The 24,130-nt window shown below is 34.2% G+C and overlaps 2 protein-coding genes across 7 annotated transcripts in view; both read left to right on the forward strand.

Annotated features, from left to right (window-relative positions):
• Positions 1-16,608, forward strand: part of beta-Spec (spectrin beta chain) — a 52,297-nt gene extending 35,689 nt beyond the window's left edge. For 2 of the 6 annotated variants that reach the window (XM_089597389.1, XM_089597390.1), the window contains 11 exons: positions 1-1,692; positions 1,773-1,864; positions 1,955-2,059; positions 2,151-2,293; positions 2,757-2,803; positions 3,560-3,616; positions 4,739-4,852; positions 7,203-7,343; positions 9,169-9,436; positions 10,243-10,425; positions 13,886-16,608. The exon at positions 1-1,692 is cut by the window's left edge and continues 1,629 nt beyond it. In XM_089597389.1, coding sequence (XP_089453515.1) covers positions 1-1,692; positions 1,773-1,864; positions 1,955-2,059; positions 2,151-2,293; positions 2,757-2,803; positions 3,560-3,616; positions 4,739-4,852; positions 7,203-7,343; positions 9,169-9,436; positions 10,243-10,425; positions 13,886-13,889 — 2,846 coding nt within the window. In that variant the 3' untranslated portion in view covers positions 13,890-16,608. The remainder of the gene's footprint in view (positions 1,693-1,772; positions 1,865-1,954; positions 2,060-2,150; positions 2,294-2,756; positions 2,804-3,559; positions 3,617-4,738; positions 4,853-7,202; positions 7,344-9,168; positions 9,437-10,242; positions 10,426-13,885) is intronic. The other 4 variants (XM_089597391.1, XM_014356728.2, XM_089597392.1 and 1 more) reach the window with 4 other exon arrangements.
• Positions 16,609-19,860: 3,252 nt separating this feature from the next.
• On the forward strand, positions 19,861-21,347 carry LOC106642087 (uncharacterized). The gene is made up of 5 exons (XM_014356725.2): positions 19,861-19,932; positions 20,259-20,337; positions 20,688-20,761; positions 20,834-20,939; positions 21,164-21,347. The coding sequence occupies exons 1-5, from the start codon at positions 19,891-19,893 to the stop codon at positions 21,274-21,276; spliced, it is 414 nt and encodes a 137-aa protein (XP_014212211.2). The 5' UTR covers positions 19,861-19,890; the 3' UTR covers positions 21,277-21,347.
• The last annotated feature ends 2,783 nt before the right edge of the window (positions 21,348-24,130 follow it).

A 24,130-nucleotide genomic window follows, 5' to 3' on the forward strand; every position in this document is an offset into this window, starting at 1 on the left:
AAAAGATGGAGGAGATCAAGTGCAAGAAGGAAAAGGTCACGCAGCGCTTCGCGAACCTCAAGGCGCCCCTGGTCGAGCGCCAGCGCCACCTCGAGAAGAAGAAGGAGGCCTTCCAGTTCAGGCGCGACGTCGAGGACGAGAAGCTCTGGATCAACGAGAAGATGCCCCAGGCGACGAGCAGCGAGTACGGCACCTCGTTGTTCAACGTACACATGCTCAAGAAGAAGAACCAATCGCTGCGCACCGAGATGGAGAACCACGAGCCGCGGATCAATTTCGTCTCGAACAACGGCCAAAAGCTCATAGACGAGGGCCACGAGGACAGCGAGGAGTTCCGCAGACTGATATCCGAGCTGTCGGACAAGTGGCAGGAGCTCAAGGACGCCCTGGACGAGCGCAACGCCCACCTGTTGCAGAACGAGAAGGCCCAGCAGTACTTCTTCGACGCGACCGAGGCCGAGTCCTGGATGAGCGAGCAGGAGTTGTACATGATGGTCGAGGACCGGGGCAAGGACGAGATATCCGCCCAGAACCTAATGAAGAAACACGAGGGCCTGGAGCACGCGGTCGAGGATTACGCCGAGACGATTCGCCAGCTCGGCGAAACGGCGCGGCAATTGATAAGCGACAAGCACCCACTGGCCGACCAGATTGCGGTCAAGCAGTCCCAGGTCGACAAGCTCTACGCCGGGCTGAAGGACCTGGCTGGTGAGCGCAGGGCCAAGCTAGACGAGGCTCTCCAGTTGTTCATGCTCCACCGCGAGGTCGACGATCTCGAGCAGTGGATAAGCGAGCGCGAACTCGTCGCGGGCAGCCACGAGCTCGGCCAGGACTACGACCACGTGACCCTGCTGTGGGTGCGCTTCGAGGAATTCGCCCGAGACACCGAGGCCATAGGAACCGAGCGCGTCAACAGCGTCATCGGGATCGCGGACTCGTTGATCTCGGCGAGCCACTCGGACGCCGCGACCATTGCCGAGTGGAAGGACGGACTGAACGAGGCCTGGGGTGACTTGCACGAGCTCATAGAGACCCGAAAGCAGATGTTGGACGCGAGCCGGGAGCTGCACAAGTTCTTCCACGACTGTAAGGACGTGCACGGGCGCATACTGGAGAAGCAGAACGCCATCTCGGACGAGTTGGGCCGGGACGCGGGCTCGGTGTCGACGCTCCAGCGCAAGCACGCCAACTTCATCCAAGACCTGACGACGCTTCAGAGCCAGGTGTCCCAGATACAGGAGGAGTCGGCTAAGCTGCAGGCGAGCTACGCGGGTGACAAGGCGGTCGAGATCACAAACCGCGAGGCCGAGGTCGTAGCCGCGTGGAACAACCTGCAGGGGCTGTGCGAGGCGCGCATGAGCAAGCTCGACGACACCGGGGATCTGTTCAGGTTCTTCAACATGGTGAGGAACTTGATGATCTGGATAGACGACGTGGTCAGGCAAATGAACACGAGCGAGAAGCCGAGGGACGTTAGCGGGGTCGAGCTCCTCATGAACAACCACCAGAGCCTCAAGGCCGAAATCGACACGAGGGAGGACAATTTGATCAGCTGCATCAACCTCGGCAAGGACCTACTGGCGAGAAATCACTACGCCAGCGAGCAAATCAAGGAAAAACTCACGGCTCTCACGGATCACAGGAGCGCGCTGCTGCATCGTTGGGAGGAGCGCTGGGAGAATCTACAGCTCAGTGAGTACAAATGCGTTACCGCCCCATAATGCCGTATAGCGAGAATATATTTCCTCATTGGAATTTTCCACCTCCTACAGTCTTGGAAGTGTATCAGTTCGCAAGGGACGCAGCGGTTGCAGAGGCCTGGCTGGTTGCTCAGGAGCCTTACCTCATGAGGCAAGAACTTGGAGTGAGTACTTTTGATTTTGACGTTGGTCTCGTTCACAAGAGTAGCCCGAGAGCAGCGAAATTTATGTTCAATTGCCTTTTTAACTTGCAGCACACAATCGACGAGGTCGAAAACTTGATTAAGAAGCACGAGGCATTTGAAAAATCAGCATGCGCACAAGAGGAGAGATTCAGTGCCTTGCAGCGTCTGACAACGGTGAGTTTTGTGTTAAACAAAAAACACCTACGGCTTCCAAGTAGCTCGTTTATAATAAAATACAACACTTGCTCAATTCTGTCAATTACAGTTTGAGCTGAGAGAACTGAAGAGACGAGAACAAGAACGGGAGGAGGAAGAGAGGCGCAAAAAGGAAGAGGCAGCCGCCGCGGAAGCTGCGAGACTGGCCAAGGCCACCCCAGTAACCAGTCCGGATGAACCAACAGGCGAAAGGTAGCGTTTTTTTTTTTTAATTTGAAAAACAGTAGCTTGAAGGTGGTTTCCGTGGTAGGGCAAGGATTAACATTGAACTCGCTAGTAATTGTAAAGGATCGGAGGTGAAATATAATTTAAAAATCAAAGGGTTGTATAGTTTCCATGTAAATTTTGAACAGATTTTTGTAGTTGAACAGATTTTTCATTTGTTCAGAAAAAATTCCAACGTAAAATTTCCAGTGTCTCTTGGCAATAAAAGTGTGTTGGGAATTTAGTGAATGTAATAATTTTGTTTACATTGACGTTTACATGTATGAAATTTCAAGTCCTTACGTGTAACACAAAAAAAAGAGTAATAAGTAATTTGGTAGCTTCTTACCCTTACGATTGTGATTAGTGACTCAGATCATGCTTTATCCATAGGAACCATCTTGATAGAGCAGAATTTAACTCATTAACAATTTCATATTTATCGTAACAGAGCGGAGGCCGACGGTGTGCCAAGCAGAGAACGCGATGACGATCACGGTAAGTCAACGCTCAACGATCGAGCTTCCTGCTTTCTCATATATTTTGTTTTGCCAAATCGTGTCCGTGAAAAAAAAAAAAAAAAAAAAAAAAAAAAAAAAAGTAATTAAAAACAGTTTCATTAGTTGTCTTTCACCAGGTTACGGCACATTTGTTACAATTGTTCATTGAGAGTAGTAGATTTTTAGTTTTGCTTTTAACAATTTGTGAAAATTAACAGTCTCAAAGTAACTCGATACTTTATTTTTTTTTTATTTATTTATTTTTTTTTTCATTGCGTAAAATATACATCCATGCAATTATTAAAATGCAAGTTAAAATTTCCAAGCTTCATTTAAAGTGAAGAAACAAACGTTGAAAGAAAGTTGATAATACGAGGAAAAGAAAGAATAAAAAAAAATTTTTGCTATGAAATTAGAAGGTTCCGTTCTCTTTGTTCTCTTGTGCGGGAACGATGCTTCCTCTCACATATGTCTCCTCTGTCTGCAATCTTCGTACACGATTGATACAACTAACCTTCTAGTTTGATAGGAGATGGTTTATATATTAACAAATACTTTGCCAACAAAGCATGAAACTCTCGCTAACAGCACGTTTCTTTTTTGCCTCTGTTTTTCCCTCCTCGGCCCCCCTTTGAAACTCCAAATCCAATTGTTTCCCTTGGAAAAAAAAAAAAAAAAAAAAACAATAAATAACGAATGCACCCCACCCTTGAAAAAACAAAAAAAAAATTAACGCGGAATGCACGAACCACAGCGGCACAGCGTAAATCTTCCACGCGACCAACGCAGGCTCAAGAGAAGCCCAAGGAAGGTGAGTCTCTGCCCGTAGCCGTTGTTCCGTTTTGTTGAATATACAAGTACATCACCAATCATTTTCTATTCTTCTAACTTCTCTCGCTTGTTTTTCAATCTACACTTGATCCTTTCTTTTTTTTCTACTTCTACTAAAACATTTCTTTTTTTACAATCACTCTTCAGAAGAATGAGCGATTTTTTAATCTAGACTTCCTTTTTTTTTCTTTTTACTAACATTCATTAATACTGTAAATATATCATTCATACAATCGATGGTAAGATATATCTTTTCATTTGATATTGACATGTACATATAATACAATACACACTTTTGGGCAACTTATGTTGATAATATATTTATAACACACTCTCAGGTGATGGAACGTCGAAACAGATGGAATCACATTGGCGTTTTATGTTTTCAGCTTGTAAATTGACAAAATACTCACCATTGTTGTATTAACACCGTAGCAACACGTAGACAGTTGCTACATGTGAATAGAGCACAGTTTTTTTTTTTTTTTTTTTTTTTTTTTTCATCGAAGCACTTCTTCTTGGCATACTTTATATATAGGCGATGGAACGAGCACCTCACTGCAGAAACATATTTTCATACCAGCACATATTAATACATTAACTATATGATATTGATAATACGAATTTTCAGGTTCCCAAGAATACCACTCATGTTTTAACCCTCCCCCTGTATATAATAACTAATATTAAGCTTCCGTAGTTGCACAACTTTCAGATTAGCTTCCACACCATAGCGGTAGGTATACTTACTAAAAAATTAACGCGATAAATCGAGAAAAAAAAAATTATGTCTCCGTACCTACATTTGACACGACAATTGCATGCCTGTAGATTTTTTGCAACATGTTTTTTGTGTTCCGCATCATTCTTTACTTCACGATGTTGTTTCAATGTTGCACTCGCCTTGTGTATATCGTATGTTGTTGCACCCATTTGAATGTAGTGTTTATAATATAAAGTATTGATTCCTCGAGCCCCGATCGCGTGGATTGAATCACTGGCATTGGTCGAAAAAAATGTCGACAAAACGTGGCCCGAGGAATCGGTGTATCTCAATTGTAACGATTGCATGATTTTTGCCGATTCGGTGTTTTGAGTACAGTAGTGCATGCAAAGCGGAGCGAAGGGGAACAGGTGCCGGCCCGACAGTTACCCGTGTCAATACAACCTGCACCGTCCGCGATGAAGAAGCGCACCTCGTCCTCCACCCCAGCAAGTAAGTGTTGCACGATCAGTCGCTCGCGGGATTGTACTTTTATCCACGGGGTTTCTACAAATTGGTAGAAATCGGTAGTTTTCAAGGAATTTTTTTTTTTTTTTTTTTTTTTTTTTACTCATGTGTGAATGGATGAGACTCGAGTACGTAATTATAAGAAATATGTATGCTTTTGTTGGGTTTTCCATTCAGCTAAAAATATTAGTTGGGCCTGGTTGCATTTTCCAGGAGTCATAGACGGTTATCAAATTAATTAATTATTTTTTATTTGAAAATTCTTTCAGTTTTTTTTTTTTTTTTTTTTTTATTGTTACTATTATTATATCAACTCATACTTCTTAAACTTACATCCATTCCGTATATTGTATTATTCGTGAAATTTTATGTTGTACCCTAGAAAATCTGGGAAAATTGCGAGAATTCTGAATTGCCGCAGATTTGTAGAAACCCTAGTGTTTTTCTTTTAAACATTATTTATGTACAATAAATTTACAGACGCGTGTTGAGAATCATGGGTTTTTTTCAATGTTTTTCGATACTTTTTATTTTTGATACGCTTCCAGGGATGGATTAAACTTTTACAGAATTACTGTTCCTACAGGACACGATAGTACCAAAAAATGTTAAACAAAAGGAATAACTTTGGTGTGGGCGGATGTTTAATTTTGATGAATTTGCAATAAAAAAAGCACGTGAATGTATATTTTTGAACAAAAAAATGAGATTTTTAATTTTATTTTTGTGCAATGTATGTTTTAGTTCGCAATAGCTTTTATTGGAACTTCTTATTATCTTTATTGAAAAATTAGTCAAAATATTGCTAAAAAAAAAAAAAAAAAAAAAAAAAAAATAGAACGAAAAAATTTACTCACAATTCATGACAAATATTTCTCATTGTTTGTAATTTCTAACGTGGTAATAATCATAATTAATTAAAATGTAACGTAACGATCGTGATTAATCGACCGATATTTAATTGTTTTAGTCTTCACGAGCGGGAAGGACGCGTCAAGATGAATTTTTACGAACGAATAGTTTAAAATCGTAATTCAGAACTTGTCGGACGATTTGCCGTTTGTGGGAAAAGTGTTTCCATAAAATACTTTGAAAAATAAAACTTTGTAGTCGTTGAGGCGAGCTATTGTTATTTACCCAATTTCACAAAGATCTGTTTTGTAATGATTATTTAATGTTATTTTTAGAATAACTGCTATTAACAAAAAATCAGTTAAATTGGTCCATGGTTGTTATACATAAATGAACCAATGTTTAAGGATTATTTTAAAACAGATCATTGGGAAATCGGATGAGGTATTACGTAGATTGCATGCGCACGTCTGCATGTGTAATTGCGCCGTAGAAAACAAGTGACCCGCGTAGTTTTTGCACCATTCTTTGCAAAGAGCGGAAAAGGATGGAACTTACAATTGGCAAAAGCAAAAGAAAATAAAAAAAAAATAAATAATGATAAAGAGAAACAGACGGAAGCTGCGGGGTCCGCGGCATTTGACTCGTTCTGATAATTTGGTGCTTTATTTCAAAGGGGTACCGGTCATCCCGAGTTCATTGGAAGACCGATTTACGACTTTTAGATGATTTAAATCGTTCACAATACGAAGTTTACGTATTGAATTTCATGACGAAAACTGACCAAATATTTAAGTGTTTTTATCATTGATTGATTAGATTTCGAAATTAAGGTAAAAAACGTGCCAAAGCCGAAAAAGTTTGCACAAGAATTTCTTGTTTTTATCATTCAATATAACATCGCAATGACACATACATAAATCAAAATATACTATTAACGTGTAATCCTAAAAAATTTTCAATTTTTTTGAAAATTTTATTTTACAATTGAACAATATTTAATTAAAAAACATTGACAGAGCCCTGGTATAACTGAGCTGCTTAATTATATGAGTACTATATTTTATATCTAACGGTGTTTTCGAAAATCAGAAATTTTTTTATTAGTATCGTGGATCTCCGTAAAATTAAAATAGAATAATCACTCTACGACGAATGTTTGAAAAATTTGCAAACGAGCATAGTCACCGAAACAACAATTTCGAGTTTTTTGTTTTAATGAGCTATTTAAAAAAAAAAAAAAAAAAAAAAAAAAGGTTAGCTCCCACTTCGCGGACATCAACAGTCAAATAAAGCGGACCCCTCTGTTTCTACACACATGGTAGAAAAAAAAAGAAGCAGCAAGTAAGTGACTGGCGAAGTGAGTTGGAAAAAAAAAAAAAAGTCTTGTGTGTTTTCTGTTTGATTGTTTACCCTCACCCCGCGCGCGCCTCTCCCTGTCTCGATCTCTGAAACCACCCGCGCGATATGTGCTGTAAAACAGCGCCCAGGGGTGGCTCGGAGTCGGGCACGCTGAGGCGCAAGGACCGGAGCCGCAGCAAGTCGCCCTTCCGCAGCTTCCGCTGGAAGAGAACGCCCAAGTCGCCGAGTCTGGATCGCAGTGGCGCGAGCGACGACGAGTACGGTAAGTCGAGAGCTTTTCAGGCCTTTTTTTCTTTTTTTTTTTTTTTTTTCTCCCATCACAGGTTGCCTTTCGCGCTTCAGTCGAGGAGGAACCTGGCCGCTGATCGGTGTCGCTATCATTTTTATCCAACCCTGTTTTCGTTTTCAGGAACTTTTTTAGTTTTTATCAGGTGCGCGTAGGCGTACTGCAACTACGAATTTTTTCTTTACTTTACAAATTACTCAACTTTGAAAATTATGGAAATGACGTACGTAAAATAACCAATTGGTATATTTTTAAACTAGCACATGCATGTACAATTAGTTTTTTACTATTAATGCATTCATTATTGGGTTTCAATAGCTTATGTTTACTTATTTTACATTTTTGGGGGGGGATTGGGCACGACACTTTTTTTTGGCATAGAATGGTACAAGAGGAGAAAATTTTCAAAAAATTGAAAAGTCTGGGAAATTGTTTACTTTGCTTCAAATTATGATATTGTCACTTATTTAATATTTCTGAAAACTGTGTAAAAATCAATGTTGCATACCCCATAGATTTTCTGTGCTGCTTTTGACGCTGATATTCAACGGACATCAAGTATCACAATTTTAAATATTTTTTAAAAATTAGTACATATGAATGTTTTTCTATCGTAATTCTTTTCGTTGTGCTAGTAAAACTTCATTTTTGGATTATTTTAAGTAATTCTTAAAACATACTTTTGATAGCACAAGTATTTTGTTGTACCCTAGGAAAAAAAAAAACACATTCGTAGTATAAAAAAATTTGTCGAAGTGTAGTTATAAAATATGGATTTTTTAAATAATTGTTTCGCACAACCTTAGAAAGTAAGTGTAAAAAATTCTAAAATCAAAATTTTCTATAGATTTTTTTTAGTAAATTGTTATTACCTTTATATGTGCATGCATGAAGCTGTAAGATGATAGAAATGCATTTTAATTTTATTAATCTAATGTGATACGTACGTTAACACATACAAGTACCGTAAGGTTGGAGATCACAAGTATTGATTCAGTAAATTAGTAACACAATGTATAGTACGCAAAATTTTAGCTGTACTACTGTTTAATACGTTTTTGTGCAATGGTTTAAAATAATTTTTGTAAACTCTTTTAACCCAAATTATTGCATCATCGTCATCATCATCATCATCATCATCATTATTATTATTATTATTATTATTATTATTATTATTATTATTATTATTATTATTGCTATCTTCGATTAATAATAATAACAATAATAATGATAAAAACGAAAGAGCGAATACTCGAATATTTTATTTCCAGCAAAGCTTCGGAACCCATCCCGTATCACGTATGGCAAAAAGGAAAAAAGTATATAAGCTTCCTAACTGCATGCGGCGAAACGAAATCATAACGTGTTTCCCATGTATCAATTAAATTATTTTTCAGCCCTGTATTTTTGTTTTTTTATTTACACATACAAAACTAATGGTATTGCTGAGTGTTTCGGACGATCCATCGCCTTATGTATCTAATGTACAATAACTACTGTTTACAGTAAAATAATACACACTTGAACCGATTGAATGTGAAACACAAATTATAGAAAAAACAAAAAAAAAAAATATCCACTTACACACACGCCCACATCTCAATAGCTGTCGTAGTCGCAAAAACCATTTCGACATCAGCATCTCGCTTGCGACATTAGAGTGTCGATTACATGATGAAAAAAAAAAAAAAAAAAAAAAAAAGTAGAAAATCACCAACTAGCCGATTTTCAACTAATCTCGGCGTTCAATTTGTTTTTCTCCTTTGCAACGTATGTATGCACGCTCGCGGCCATCGAGCAGAAGCGCGTAGCCCAAGCGACGACGAGTTCGAGGGTCTACTGGTGCGCAAGCACGAGTGGGAGAGCACGACGAAGAAGGCCTCCAACCGCTCCTGGGACAAGCTGTACATGGTGGTGAGGGGCCAGAGCCTCGTCGCCTACAAGGACCAAAAGTCGTGCAAATCGGCGCCCGAGCAGCTTTACAAGGGCGAACAGCCGCTCGACCTCAAAGGCGCGAGCATTGTCGTCGCTAGCGATTACCACAAGAAGAAGCACGTCTTCCGCGTCAAGTAAGTCCTTTTCATTTCTATGTAATTTTTATATTCGCGCAGATATGGAATTTTTATTTCATGGATACTCCGTGCAACTATAGTTTTATTTTTTACAAAACGTTGAGTCGTGTTGTTTGTTAATTTTTTTTTTAATCGACAGAAAATAAGTCATGATATATTAGTAGTGCGTGGTTATTTTTTCACGATCTGAGAAGGTCATGCTTGAAAATTTAAAAGCAAATTCAAACCCGTTGGAAAGTGTCCGATAGTAATTGGGTATCGTTGCGCGGGGAAGATATTGGTAAGGGGGTGCGTCGCGTCAAGATATCGCTTTCACGAGGCAAAGTCGCGTGAACGTAATTTTTTTTTTGGCATGTCATTTAAAAAAATTCAAGAACACTTTTTGGTGACATTGTTTTATTGAACCAATGATAATTATTACCCTAAAGCCGACAATGCTTGTAAAATAGAAAAAAATTTTACAACATAATATAATGTACGGAACAAATTGTATTGTTCACGAAACTCTACTTAAGGCCAAGACACCAACACGTTGAAATACCTGCACCTCAAAAGCTCGTGGATTAATTTTCATACTCTCAAGCTTGTAAAGAGCAAAGTAGAAATTGGTTAAATTTTATTTCTTCAAGTGCTGCAAAAAAAAATGTTGTACAATCGTAATGACAAAATTGTCAAGATAGACGAAAGTGATTAACACTCCCGTGTGACCGTTAGAAAAAAAAAAAAAAAAAAAAAAAAAAAAAAGAACGAACAAAAGTGGAGAAAAATATTAAATAATCCAACTTGTTCTTCTTGTTCTCCAGAACGCAGAGCGGGGCCGACTTCCTGTTTCAAGCGAAGGACGACGCCGAGATGAACGAGTGGGTGTCGAATCTAAATCAGGCGGCGCAGGGCGCTGGCGCGGCTGGCACGTCGCGGGCCCACACGCTGCCCGCCCCAACCCAAGCCGAGACCAAGCGGCGCAGCTTCTTCACTCTCAAGAAAAAGTAAGTCCTTAGGATAGCCCGCGCATCTATAGCTAGCAGTTTTTTTTTTTTTTTTTTTTTTCTTCAACTTTGAGTGAAAAGTGAGATAGACGTAGGCAGTAATCGGAGATAGAGGATGTACATTTTGTCATAGCGTTGGATACCATGGCAGTCGTTACCCCCCCTTTGTCTATACAACCATTAATACCCTCCATTCTTATTATTGTTTTTTTTTTTTTTTTTTTTTTTTCACTCTTTAGTCTCTTATTTATACATTTATAGCGCTCTACTGTAGTGCAACAAAGCTAGCTTTAAGGGATCCGAGCGTACGATTTTCGGGTGTACTTTTGATTCTTTTTTTCTGTTTTTTTCCATTGCTCGTATCATCAAGTCTTTTTAATGCTACCTTCTTTTTTTTTTTTTTTTTTTTTTTTTTTTTTTCAATAGTCAATTGGTTAATTTTTGTTGGGTTTTCATATAATTTTCACAGTGAGAACATCGCTTCGTGCAATGTTGAAATACTTAAAAAAAAATAAAACAAAGCCTTGAGTATCTCTTTTGTGAAAAACTTAACTGGTGGCATTAACTTTCAGACGAGATATAGATTGTCAGATATGTCGGATCTCTTGAAGTAAGTCATAATTTCACAATAATTTCATTTTGCTCTCGCCAAACTAAAAAAAAAAGAAAATATAAAAAAATCATTGTATACATACAGCTGTGCTCATCTTCATCGTGCTTATCCATATTAGTTTCTCATAAGTTACGTACATGCATATCGTAAAGTCGCTTAGATCTTTTTATTTTTCTTTACGGATAAAGTGAAAAAAATTTTCCATCATTCGACATCAGATCACAATAGCTTATTTATCATATTTTAGAAAAACCAAAAAGTAGAAAGCGAATAGCCAATGAACTGTAAGAAAAACACAGTATCACACACACACAATTGGAACAACATTTAGAGATGCGGTGAGTCAGTCGCTAAAATAGTACCAGCATCCACGTTAACGTTGTAATAATGCACGAATAAGAAATCGTATACTTATACATTGTTTTTTTTTGTTTATAATTTTATTTTTTTTATTTTTTTTTTTATGGAGACATTGCGGTTACCCAAACAGTACGTAGTTTAAGCGTTTTATTATCATACGCATCACTGAATTACCATAATGAAATTTACAATTAAAAAAAAAATTTAATACGCTACCACTGAGTATATTGCAGTGTCTTCTCTCGATTATGGTATTTTTTATTCTTTTTTTTTTTGTCAGCTTACTTTTGATTTGGATTAATATGAGGAATGTTCTTCCAATTGTGAATGAAGAATGGGATGATACCGTAATAAAGGTGCCACAAGACACCTAACAAATGCTGGTGATTCATATGCCTATATAATGTTTTTTTTATCCAATTCAGAGTACTTACATTTCATCAGTATTATTAGTATTTGATAAAATCCATTTTTTTCACTCAAAGCAATGGACAATTGTCACGTAACAAAATTTTTTGACGTACGAATCACTAGGAAATGTTTATCCATCCATTCATGCAAAGTGGGCCAAAGTAATAGCGCTTGTTATTTTAAGTTTTTATCATCATTACATAGCGTTTTTTGTATGTCAAATCTGTTAGCGTTACTTTACAAAGTCAATGTTGTGTTGCTGTTAGTCAAATGTGCTATTATAATATATCATTTCATCGCTTATTGTCGCATCGTTCTTTCACGAGTCCCTCGAAATGCTTTCGATGCTGATAAAGGATTGATAATTTTTTATCAAACTAGATTTAAGTTAAGTTTATCTTCAAGGTCATTCTAGTTACTTTTTAACAATAGTTTTGTAGCTAAGTTCAAATAATAATCATTAATTGATTTAATGTCATACATAAGTCAATAATTTATTATTTTTTGTTATTTTGTCAATCTATTTTTTTAAGACAAATTTTATACTATTTTTATTAATTACTTATCTCATTAATATAAATTTAAAAAATTTTATGTGTCTTGAAGTCCAACATTAATTTTTTCAATTGTGCATGAAGTAACTTTATACCACTATTTTTTATGTCTATCCTTAAGTAAAAATTAACTAAACATTTTATAGTTTTATCCTTTAGTAAATTTACATATGACCATGAAATTATTTTTAGTACAAAAAATGTATTGTCATATCGTGTAACGTAAAAGTAGACTTGCTTTTGCTTTTTGTTTTGCGTATTATTAAAACAAATATATACATATATTTAGTACTTATGTTTTATTTATTTATCTACAGAGATGGACAGTATTTGACAAATTTTAATTAATCCAAACAAAATATTAAATATACTTGATAGAAAATAAATTATCGCAAATCAATGTGCATTACAAATTGTAATTCAACCTGTTAGAATCGTTGGAGAAATCATACAAAAAAATATTGCACAACTATCTTTTATTTCTTTTATTTTTTCACGTAAATGAAAAAATTAATTTGTACAACTTTGGGAGTGCAAAGCTTATGGTCATAATGAAAAGCATTCACTGTATGATACTTGTCTCTTTTTTTTGGTAAAAAAAAAAAAAAAAAAAAAAAGATTTATATCCAGTAATTTTACATAATTTATTGGATTCTTACAAGTTTAAATAATTATTTTTCATCAAAAAGAAACGATTCATATTCAGTAATTTTATGTAAATTATTTAACTGACCTAACAAGTTTTATTAATTATTTTTAGGTTACAATCGTATTTCATTTGTAATAAATTTTTTAAAATCTAATATTAACAATTTGATCCATGCACTAAACCTTTATATATTATATGGAAGAGAAAATTTTTTTAATCACATTTGTGCGTGATTAAATATTTCAAAAAACTTATACTAAAAATTTTACATTCAAAATACATTATATGAAACACATTTACTAAATACTATAAAATGAAAGTTTTTTGTTTTGTATTCTTAGATATTGTAATTAAATTAAAATTTATTAAAAAAAAAATTTTTTTATTAAAATTTTGTGCAATATTTTTCAAGTATTTCAATTAAACTATTGACGATACCGGTTCAAATACTTTTAAATATTTGTAATTGATATTTTTAAAAATCGTTGTCTTGCTTTTAATGTAGTTTTATTTAATTACGAAATAATTATTTTGTCTTTGATTTTAAAAACAATAGCTTTGCTTAAGTCTGTCTATCTATTTCGTTGACTATATATTATGGCGTAGCGTTTTAAATTTGATTGAACTTTTTTTTTGTAAACATTTCGTTGCTTTTTACTCGATGGCAAAAATATACCTAAGAATTATTATTTAACTCATAATATACGTATTACTTTGGTGAAGAAAAATGTCAAAGCTCACCATATTTTAAGAGTTTGGATCTTCCTCCACTTTTAAAAATTAATCGAACCTCTAAAAATATGTGCAGCTCAAAAAAATGCTAAATCTCGGATGAAAATTGTCCATCAACACGTCTCGAATTTTATTTTTCAGCTAAATCAAAGCAGAGGAGTTTGGCGAGAGAAATCGTCCGACAGCCCTGTCCCCGAAGCTCGACGCTGCGACTCGTCGTACACGAGACAACGCTATAGAAGTACAGCATACACATCGACACCCACTTTACCCTTACACGCATGAAAAAAAAAAAGAAAAAGAAAAAAAAGACAACTACATACATATGTAAACCCAGACCCACACGAGCACGTACACATACATTGCAAACACACGCGCGAACCTTTGCCGAGAAGAAGGTTTATTTCGTCGCTCTACTTGGATAAAGCGACGTTAAATATATATGCCGAGGACGAAGGGCGCGTTTTTATTACAAAGATGCATAATTATGACATTTTGGAGAGAAAGGGAGAGTGAGAGTGAAAGAGAGAAGAATAAACAATAACAATGCTAAAGTAGGGATGCAAACACTATGCCAATTTTCAGATAGCTGAAATGATGTTTGGAAAGAAACGCAGCAACAAAAACAACTCATTAATAATACAATAAATACTACGTCCCAAGTTAGTGCGATTGACTTTTCTACTTAGACGAACAACTTGAGAAAACAAAAAAAAGAAAGAAAAAAAAAAAAATGAATAATTAAAAAAAAAGAGGGATATCAAGGTCCCTCTTCTTCCTCTCGAAAAAAAGTATCATCCCCATCGTCGTCGTGGCTCTGCAAAATACATGTAATCCGTATTTGTATTTCTCCCACAGGTGCATGGTATCATTACACACACACACACTAACCACGCGCATCAATATGATACGATTATTATATAATACACTACGTGTGGAAAAAAAAAAAAGGTTTTTCTCCTCTTTCTATCAGCGATGCAGAAAATTTTACGCACCAAAAGTACTACAGAGTAGTAGGCTGGCGGAAACTGTAGGCCGTGTTCTATTCTTTTTTTTTCTTTTCCATTGTCCAGATTATTATGTGTATTTTATAATATTATAATTAAGCTGTGTTATGTTATATTTATCGAGCATGTGACAACCATTTTTGGAAGAGCGGATAAAGAAAAGCACAACAGTCCATGTAGATCATGTCGTTGATAATTTTAACATTTTTTTCGGCATGCCATTGCTTTAAACGACCACGTTTGCACATACGTTATATTACTCTATGGAAAATGTTAAAATTTGACCATAGACTAGTGTGTTTTTTTTTGTCTTTTTTTTTTTTTTTTTAATTGCGTATGCGACTTTTTTTATAATGTATCGGACCCTATGTTTGACGAATTCTTAAACAGTGAGATCGTTGTTTGTGAACAATGCAAGTTAAAGGAAGATTGTTTTTCGCGCGTCTTATTGTTTTTAGGAAAACGCTTTCTCCGAACGTTTTGCAGGATTTTATACACATTTTTTAAGTCTCGTAAAATTACGTTTAACCTCTTCGAACAATATATGTGTATCATTATCAATGCCACCCTCTCCCCTTTTACTCGCGCAAAACGTTCTTGATTATTCAAAAGTATTTTATACGCAAAAACAAGCAACGATTTTGATTTTTTAATTGCGGCAAGTTGACGAATATAAAGACGATGCAAGAAGCAGAAAAATAAAAATATTAAACAAGAACAAACGCTGTTGGTACGTTTTATTTAATTTTTTTTTTAAATTATTTATTCGACTTAAAGAAATACTTTTGTTTCCATTGTATACATACTGCCCTGATTATAAAAAATTTGCGAACGTACAATTTTTCTCTTATTTCGGCGATCACTGACTGCCATACTTTTTATTATGATCTTAGCTGCGCTAACTTGGGATTGTGTACGGAGATATAGCTTTTAATGATTGTTGTCTTGAGGGGAGGATAGGAGAAAGAAGGAGAGAAAGTAATAAATAAAAACGTACGTTTAATCTAGCCCCGAAGAAAAAAATATTGTAACGATTAATGAAGAGTTTTCCCTTAATTAATATTATGAATGAAAAAAATCGAGGCAAATGCATATAAATATATATATTTAATTCTTTAAGAGCTTTTGAGCAACAGAAAACGCAAAAGCTTTAGACTCTAAGATAAGTAACTTATATTGTGCGATCCTCGCCAAATAGAAACATACATACTATATTTGTGAATAATTGTTTGTTTCTTATTGATTTTTTAATGATGAATTATTTTACTAAAAAATTGTTTTCGCAACCCTTGAGAACTCAAAAAATACTCTAGCTGCAATATATTATATCGTTTCTATAAATGTAATTAAAATAAAGATATTTTAAATCTCATTTAAAAAAAAATCTTAATCGAGAGGATCTAACATTATTTTACCTGAGCCAAATGTTGTTTGGAGAAGAAAAAAAATGGAATAAAATTGAGATAAAAAATACTTCTTGTACTATGAGAGATTTTTACACAAATAGTTGTGTTAAGCTCTATTGTACAATAACTGTTTTGAGAGAGAGAAAGCAGAGGCAGCATATACATGTTATATTATAAGTATTCTTTATGAAAAAAAAAATCTTATTCAGCTTTATTCGCGTGGATCTATATTATAATGTCTAAGTGATTTTATTTGAAGGAAAAAAAGTTGCATCGCTTAAATATAAATTTATCAAATGGATTCATTGTGGCTATGCTTTGTCTTCACTGTTTTTGTCTTTATACATATTTTATAAATCTATTATACAACTAACGGTAACAATGTAAAATTTATTAGCGAACAGGTGAATCGATTACTGTAAGAATGAGCGAATATGAAAAATGTTCTAGATGACGTTGTTTTTTTTCGTTTCCATAAAAAGTCTATCCCATTTATTATTAACATAAAGCGCTTGTTGGTCAGTTTTCTAAAAAAATCTACAAAGTAGCTCATCTTGTATGTTATTGTCAAAAAAACATTTAAACAAAATAATAATAATAAATAACGATAGTGATGAAGTAAATAAATCAAACTTCAACCTATGCACTTGATCGCGTTTTCAATACATATAAAATAGATACATCCGTATGGTTAAGAATTTCCATATTTAATAATGAATATTTTTAAGTTTATATAACTATCTATCAACAACTGCAATTTAAAACAGAAAAAATAAGAAACGATTTCAATGTTTGCTTGCTATCTAGGAAAAAGCATTAAAAGAAGAAAAAGTTCCGAACAGGAATACATTAATAAAATTTGAAGGAATGGAAGCAGGAAAACTATTAATGATTAAGAATGAGATAACTGACCTCGAACTTGATTAGCTTAATGTATTTATAGATCTAGTCTCAAGGATGATATGAAAAAACAACGGAGGCTGGAGTTTATTGTGAGAACAGAAAAAGAAGTGTCATCGAGAGAAACGAAAATAAAATACGACTTACTGCTATAATAAATCGTTGTTGAAAAAATCTTCAATTGTCTTTTCGCTACTCATTTCAAGATTTTGATTTTTGAATTTGTGTAGTGATTAGTAATAGTTGTAGTATTTTTTGGTTAAAAAAATTCTCTTTTTACTTCTTGGAAGAAAAGTTTTAAATAAGTAAGTTAAATTGCTTTATTTGAAAGAGTTAGAACAATTGTTTAAGATAAATTAAACTTTTGTAAATTTTTTATTCATTTTCCTAATTATATTTTAAATTTTTGAATTAGAAAACACATTTTGGTAAATTGCAGCATGATATATTTTAAATAGGTATAGTTTGATAGTAGTAACAAACAATTAATCTTCAATTGTAGCATTTTTACATATTTCAGCTGTCAGTAACTGAGTACTTCACCCCCATTTGTATTTATAACTTTCGTTTTCAAATGATTGGTTTAATTTTTCATACAATTAATTTTAATTAAACCATTTTCACAGTTCGTACTTTCAATATGATTTTGCCCGATAAGTTGGTGGTACTTTTGCAATTACCGTAGAGAAAACACTTGTGGAAAAGTAAGAAATTTTTACCTTTATTTGTTGCTCATAGATTGGCGCTACATTTAAAAAAAAAAAAAAAAAAAAAACTTGCAAAATAATACAGATTTTTTTAAAATATAATTTTATGCTTCATTAAATTTACCGTAAGGAACCGATGAGAGCAGTTTTCATACCGATAATGTAATAAACATTAATCAGTTAACGGCATCAACAATCTGGATGATACACTATTCTCTCAGTTGATTTTTGCTAAGGTAAGTATATAAAACTTTTTTAGAAAACTTACTTTTTGCTGAGCTACACATGCGCGACTTGATTAAAATAAATTTGAATGCTAATTTATAAACAATACATATTTTAGATATATAATAACATAACGTTATCTGGTAGAATTTTGCACCTTTTGTTACATCGCTATGCTTATATAAATATCGTTTAAGAAAAAGACTTACAATTTACTTACTTTTTAAGTACGATTAATGTATGGAAGTGCCAAACATTTTTTTCAGAATAAAAAGCGCAACCACTTATAAGTAAATCGTCTAATTTCGATGTGAAACAATATTCGAATGGTCTTACGTAGTGTGTGTTACGTAATAAAGTTCGACTAATTCAAGTAATTGGCATCCGAATAGGCTCAAATTTTGTAGGTACTTTCCGGTTGAATGTCGAAGCCAATGGTTTATATTTTGGCACTTTCCCTCGAAAAGAAGAATTTTGTCAGCATTTTAACTAGAACGCAATAAAAAAAAAAAGAGAAACTGTATTTTACGTGAAAACTTTTTTTTTTTTTTTTTTTTTTTTTTATACATTTTACACGTTCACTTTTAAAGACAAAGTTGTCGATGAAAGTGTATTACAACTTTTTGTGTAGATACATTTCACTTTGGCATGCGATGCAAATTGTAGATACAAAAACAGTGAAAAAACTGTTTGTTGCCCACGAAAGAACGTAATTGAAATTTTACACAAAGAGTTCAATACAAACGTTGTAGAACTCATTTCAAAGAAAAATTTTTGTTTAGTATAAGTTTTTCTCTCTAGTACCGTCTTAACACTCTGAACGGTAAAAATCATTTCAATAAGGTCAAAAACTTGTTTATATGTGGAATTGAAAAGTCATGGATTTTATAAAAATACATTTATTTTGTATTGTCCATTTTGGTCCATATTTTAAAATAGCCGAAAAACATGTTATTTACGGACAAAGTGCTAAATATAAAAAAACTTATAAATCTTATTGAAATACACTTTTTCCTACTTTAGGTGTTATTCTTCGACCTTTAGACGTTGGATGCGCCCTCAGAAGGAAAAATAGAGCTTACACCTGGTGCACATTCAACCAGGGCAAGTACAAAAATTCTCTCGAGTTTGGTGCTTGCTCTGGTGACATGCGCCAACAGGTACAAAATCTACTATATTCTTGTATTGACCATTTCCGTCCACAGTGTCCTAACACATCGAGTAGAAAAAATCGTTTTAAAATGGCCCAAAAGCCGTTTCATTGTATGTTATTTTTACTTTTTTCTCTGTCAACCCTTAGATTGGTCTTACCTTATATTACACAACACGTTGATTTTTGCACAAATTTATACGCTTGTTAACTAAAAAATAACGTTATTTTTATCAAGTCATAGTTGGCTAAGGTGCACGCCGAAGCTCACTAGTGGTATGACTGCTCCAGTTGGTCACGGCTTTGAATTCAACTCGAAAATTAGAGATTTGTTTTTTTATTTGGTCGAAGCGTCGAAGCATTACCTTTGACTAGCTCATATTATTTGTTTTCACCTACTCTTATTTTTCTCACCTATTTTTATCCATCGTGCCTGACTTCATATAAGTAGGAAATTTTTTTTTTTTTTTTTTTTTTTTTTTTCGAATTTCAATGATTTTTAACTTGTATTGTCACCTCGTATAATTACTACGATTTTCTAGATTTAATGGTATGCTCTAATGTGTATTGTCGACATAATTTCCTTATATTTATAACGTAAAAAAAAAAAAAAAATGTTTGTGGATTACATATCCTGTTACATCAGCCGAGTTGACATTTTTTGGCTTATAAATGGAGACTGAGTGGCAGTACTTTTTTCATTTCGCAAACAGAATTGGTAAGTGAGTTACCATATAGAATACCAAGAAAAATGAGGGTCTACATTTTTACTCTTGCAGTACTTGTTGTTGCGGTAAGTCAATTTACGCATTTGTTGTTATGAAAGATCTTTAATTTTGTAAACAATAAAATTCGCATTCATGAAAATATCTTGTACGCTTTATGTACAGGTTTGTCATACAAACGGGAAAGATATAGATTTAGGACTCTTGAAATAGCATATACTAGAAATCCAACTGTTAGTATTCAATTGTTATCAGTTGAATACAAAACATTTTTATTTTGGATAACTAGTTTAGTACTAAAAGTTCTAATCTGTATACTTAGTTTGAAAGAGGCAAATTGTTTTTTATATGCGATGACAAGTTATATATTTCGTAAAATGTAATATGTTATTAGATATTGGTTCCCAGCAATGCTGAGAAAACGATTGGGGATCACGTCAAAGAGTGCAAGAAAGAACTGGAAATTCCTGAAGGTAAAGTTTATTTTTGCTTAATGTCAATTTGGCTTTCTAAAAGAGCATAAATATTATTATTACTCTAGATTAATAAATATATGTATGATTATCAATTAAATCGACTTGGACTTATTTTTTCAACAGTATTTATGCTTTCGTGAACTTGCTTAACAAGCCGGAACACTGTCAAACTCAGCGTAATCCATACAAATTGGACAGTTACTATTTTGTAAAATGTTGTAGGTGCATGAAATTGAAATATTGTAAAAATTAAAATAAGGCGGCTAAGGAGGCAATACAAAGTATCGTAATATTGATAATTTTCAACATATTGGATATTAATTAAAGTAACTCCATCCACATTACAGGAAACAAAAAATTTAGTCCACAAGATCCCAAGTTCAAATGTTTTCTAACTTGCATGAAAAAGAAGTTTGGGGTCGTAAGTGTCAAACAAAAGTAGCATTTCTTTTCTGACTCATTTCATAAATGTACCCTAAGTAAAAAATTCCAGATCGTTGACGGTAAAGTTAATGCCGACGCAGCAATAAAATTTTATTCAAAAAAGAAGGAACTGGAAGAGGCTATTAAACATATTATTAAAGAATGTGCTGATGCAGGTAAACAGAATAGCTTAGAAATACAGTTAAATCTTAAAAATGTATATGCACAACTTATTCGAATTTTTTTTCGCCCAATTTTATCGTACATGTTCAGAATTCACATGACGTTTACTCCCGTAAACAATTTTGAATTCATCATAGTGTCTTGTCATCCATGTAGCATAAATTAACCATGAAAATTCATTTTCAATCAATTTGATGAAAAAAAATTTATTTTACAGCCAACAAACTATCCGATTGTGAAGTGGGTTACACTTACTTGAAGTGTTTGCATGAAAAACAAAAGGGAAAGAAGTCCGAAGTCGAAACAAAAAAAGAAAATAATGAAGAATAATTCGGTTTTGAAAATATTCGTCTATATGATATTCTGTAGCAGCCACAATTGATTTTATATATTTCCTTATATTTTTCAAAACATTGGATTTAATAAATTAAGCATGTAATGCACAGCATTTGGTTTATGATTATGTTCCATTCATCTTGAATCTTATTTATTTTTTTTTTTTTAATTACAAAGAATAACATGGTTTGCACGTACTTGAAAAATATTAAAATGTCAAAATGACACGAGGCTTGGCTGAAACTATTTTAGCTCTTTGTATACATGTACAGGATGTTTTGTTTATTTTAGCTCAATATGAAGAAACTCCATAGCAATGAAATAGCTTTCCTACAATCATAAAAATAGTAAAACATTAGCGAAGACACACATGGATCTTGAAATTCTTGAAAAAATGGAGACATAAAAGTTTGTAAAAATTGCCATAAGCACGGTTTTTATCGACAAGAAAATTTGTTAAACAAACGATGTACAACAAAAATATAGTACAAGGTGACAAAAAATATTTACAAAAGCGTTTTATGATATGACAAAAACGTACACATTTTTTGATCACAAGATTATCACGATGATTGCTCTGATAAATCTGTAAATTAATCGCGTCAAATGCTAAAATAGACAATCGAACTGTAATGACGATTTGATGGAAATAAATTTTTTTTGGCATAGTAGGTGCCTTTCTCCGCCTCCGGTAAGTGCAACTATATTGTCTAATCCTATTTAATTGTTCACTGCGAATCCACACCGATGCTCACACGATTTCTCGTTATTCCAACCACTTCTAACGGCTATTACTGCCTCATTTATCAATAACTGGTACGCATATCATACGGCAACGTTAGTCACTGATTTTATTCACGGAATGTATAGTTCTACGAACACCAGGAAAATATGTTAAAAAGCCATTATTGGTAATGTAAATAGACTGCATTCCAGGTATGCTGTAATCCAAAACGTATACCTACACGCATAACAGCTCTTTCATTATATACTAACTACTTTTTAATGTCACTTGATAAACTGGCTGGTGTCAAGATGCGCTCGAGCGATAAGCTACTTTTTCTAATTTACGTCGAATTGCGGCTTATAGACTAATTTGTTTAAAATTAGGAAAATTGAAAAAAAAATTAATCAACGTAAAAACTTGTGTAAAAAGTAACGGTGTTAATTAACGGTGCAACAACCATGCCGAGCTTTGCATTTTTTTTAAACATATCTCATGGGAAAGATGCAACTCACGTTTGTCTACATGAAAATCTAACGGCAAAGCTTTAGGGTTGAAACATCACGAGTTATCGCATATTCTTCGAATACTTACTCGGACAAATGTGTATAACAACGTGATGCATTTTCTACTTATTCCTCATGAAAATAGATAAGCTACTCCCAATGTACCCCCATTCAAACGCAATTAGCTTTTCCAAAAGTGAAAAGCTATGATTCATCGAGAAGCAACGGTTATACGTCACTTGGAGTTCCAGCGAATCGTCCCCATCAGTGGGGTTCTTTCTTGTGGGGGTTTCTCCGTTCAATAGGGGTACGGAGTGCAAAGTCACCTCAATCTGCATTTGACATCGACAGCCTTGGTACCAGTGCTCTACCAAAACTAGTCAGGGATCGAAAGTGAACAGTTCCAGTTCCAAACGTTCCTTGGAGTCATTCAATTTAGCTACCGACAAAAGTTCCGCAATGATGCCTTGGGTTTTTCTTCTCCTCGTTGCTGGTTCTCACAGTGCCCCGACGCACAGTAAGTTTTATTTCATTACTATCATTCCAAACAACTGGAAGATACCATAGTTAGTCAATGGACCGTCAAAGTTTTTGACCCCGTGATTTCAATACCAACTCTTGTACTTGAGGTGGACAAAACTGGAAAAATTAAGATTTTAAAGAATTTTTACGTAGGCTCTTTTTTGTTCACATCTCTTTAAATTGTTGGGTTCTCTTAGTTTGAATTATATAGGAGTTATTTTCTAACAAATTTTTACATCGAATGGTCTCTTTTTCATACTAAACAACCCTCTTTTATTGTACGATATATAGAACTGTATAGACATATAAAAACATGACAATTTCCATGACTTGAGTTTGTTAAATCTAAAGTAAACGAAGAAAAATTACAAAATTGTTATTCACCGATTATTGTTTATTTATTTATTCAATTTTTTTTTTTTTTCAGATGAAACAAAATCTTCATTGAAAGTGTCCCGAATTAAAGGAGGGACTTATGCAGATATTCGAGAAGTACCATATCATGTGAGAAATTACTTTTGTTAAACCGCATTTTTGTTATTTTTCCGGCAACTCATACCTCCACTAACACATTTACAACTTAAAAATTTAGGCTCAAATCATTTGCAATGGAAAGCTGATCTGTGGTGCTTCGATAATAGATAAATACTGGCTCGTATCTGCTGCCCATTGCTTTAATGAGTGGTAACTATATTATTGATAACTTATATTGTTTAATGTCTACGTAGAATAACAATATCATTAACTTCGTTTCTTTTAGTAAAAATAATATGTGGGTGATGATTGGCTCCTCAAGGAAGGAAACCGGTTATCCTTATAAAGTTCAATCTATTATCGTACATGAAAATTACGATAAAATAACTTTCGATAATGATATCAGTTTGTTGAAGGTAAGCCACGTTATTCACCATGTAATCCGTGCATCAGTTATTGTTAAAATTTTTATTTTCTACGTAATAATGATTATTTACAATGTTTCAAGTTATCCCGTCCCATTAAACCCAATGTGAATGGTAATGTGAAGACAATTTTGATAGCTGTCAAGGATCCGAAAGTTGGAGATGATATAATTGTTTCTGGATACGGGGAAGTCGCT

The sequence above is a fragment of the Copidosoma floridanum genome, unplaced genomic scaffold (assembly GCF_036245765.1).
Source record: "Copidosoma floridanum isolate Cflo_tuat_1 unplaced genomic scaffold, Cflo_Japanese_pri ptg000032l, whole genome shotgun sequence".
NCBI classification, from domain to species: domain Eukaryota; kingdom Metazoa; phylum Arthropoda; class Insecta; order Hymenoptera; family Encyrtidae; genus Copidosoma; species Copidosoma floridanum.

Coding starts and splice junctions, on each gene's coding strand:
- LOC106642087 (XM_014356725.2), top strand. CDS start 19,891: ATGAGGGTCTACATTTTTACTCTTGCAGTACTTGTTGTTGCG. Junction 20,338..20,687: donor AGAACTGGAAATTCCTGAAG/GTAAAGTTTATT, acceptor TCCACATTACAG/GAAACAAAAAATTTAGTCCA. Junction 20,762..20,833: donor TGAAAAAGAAGTTTGGGGTC/GTAAGTGTCAAA, acceptor AAAAAATTCCAG/ATCGTTGACGGTAAAGTTAA.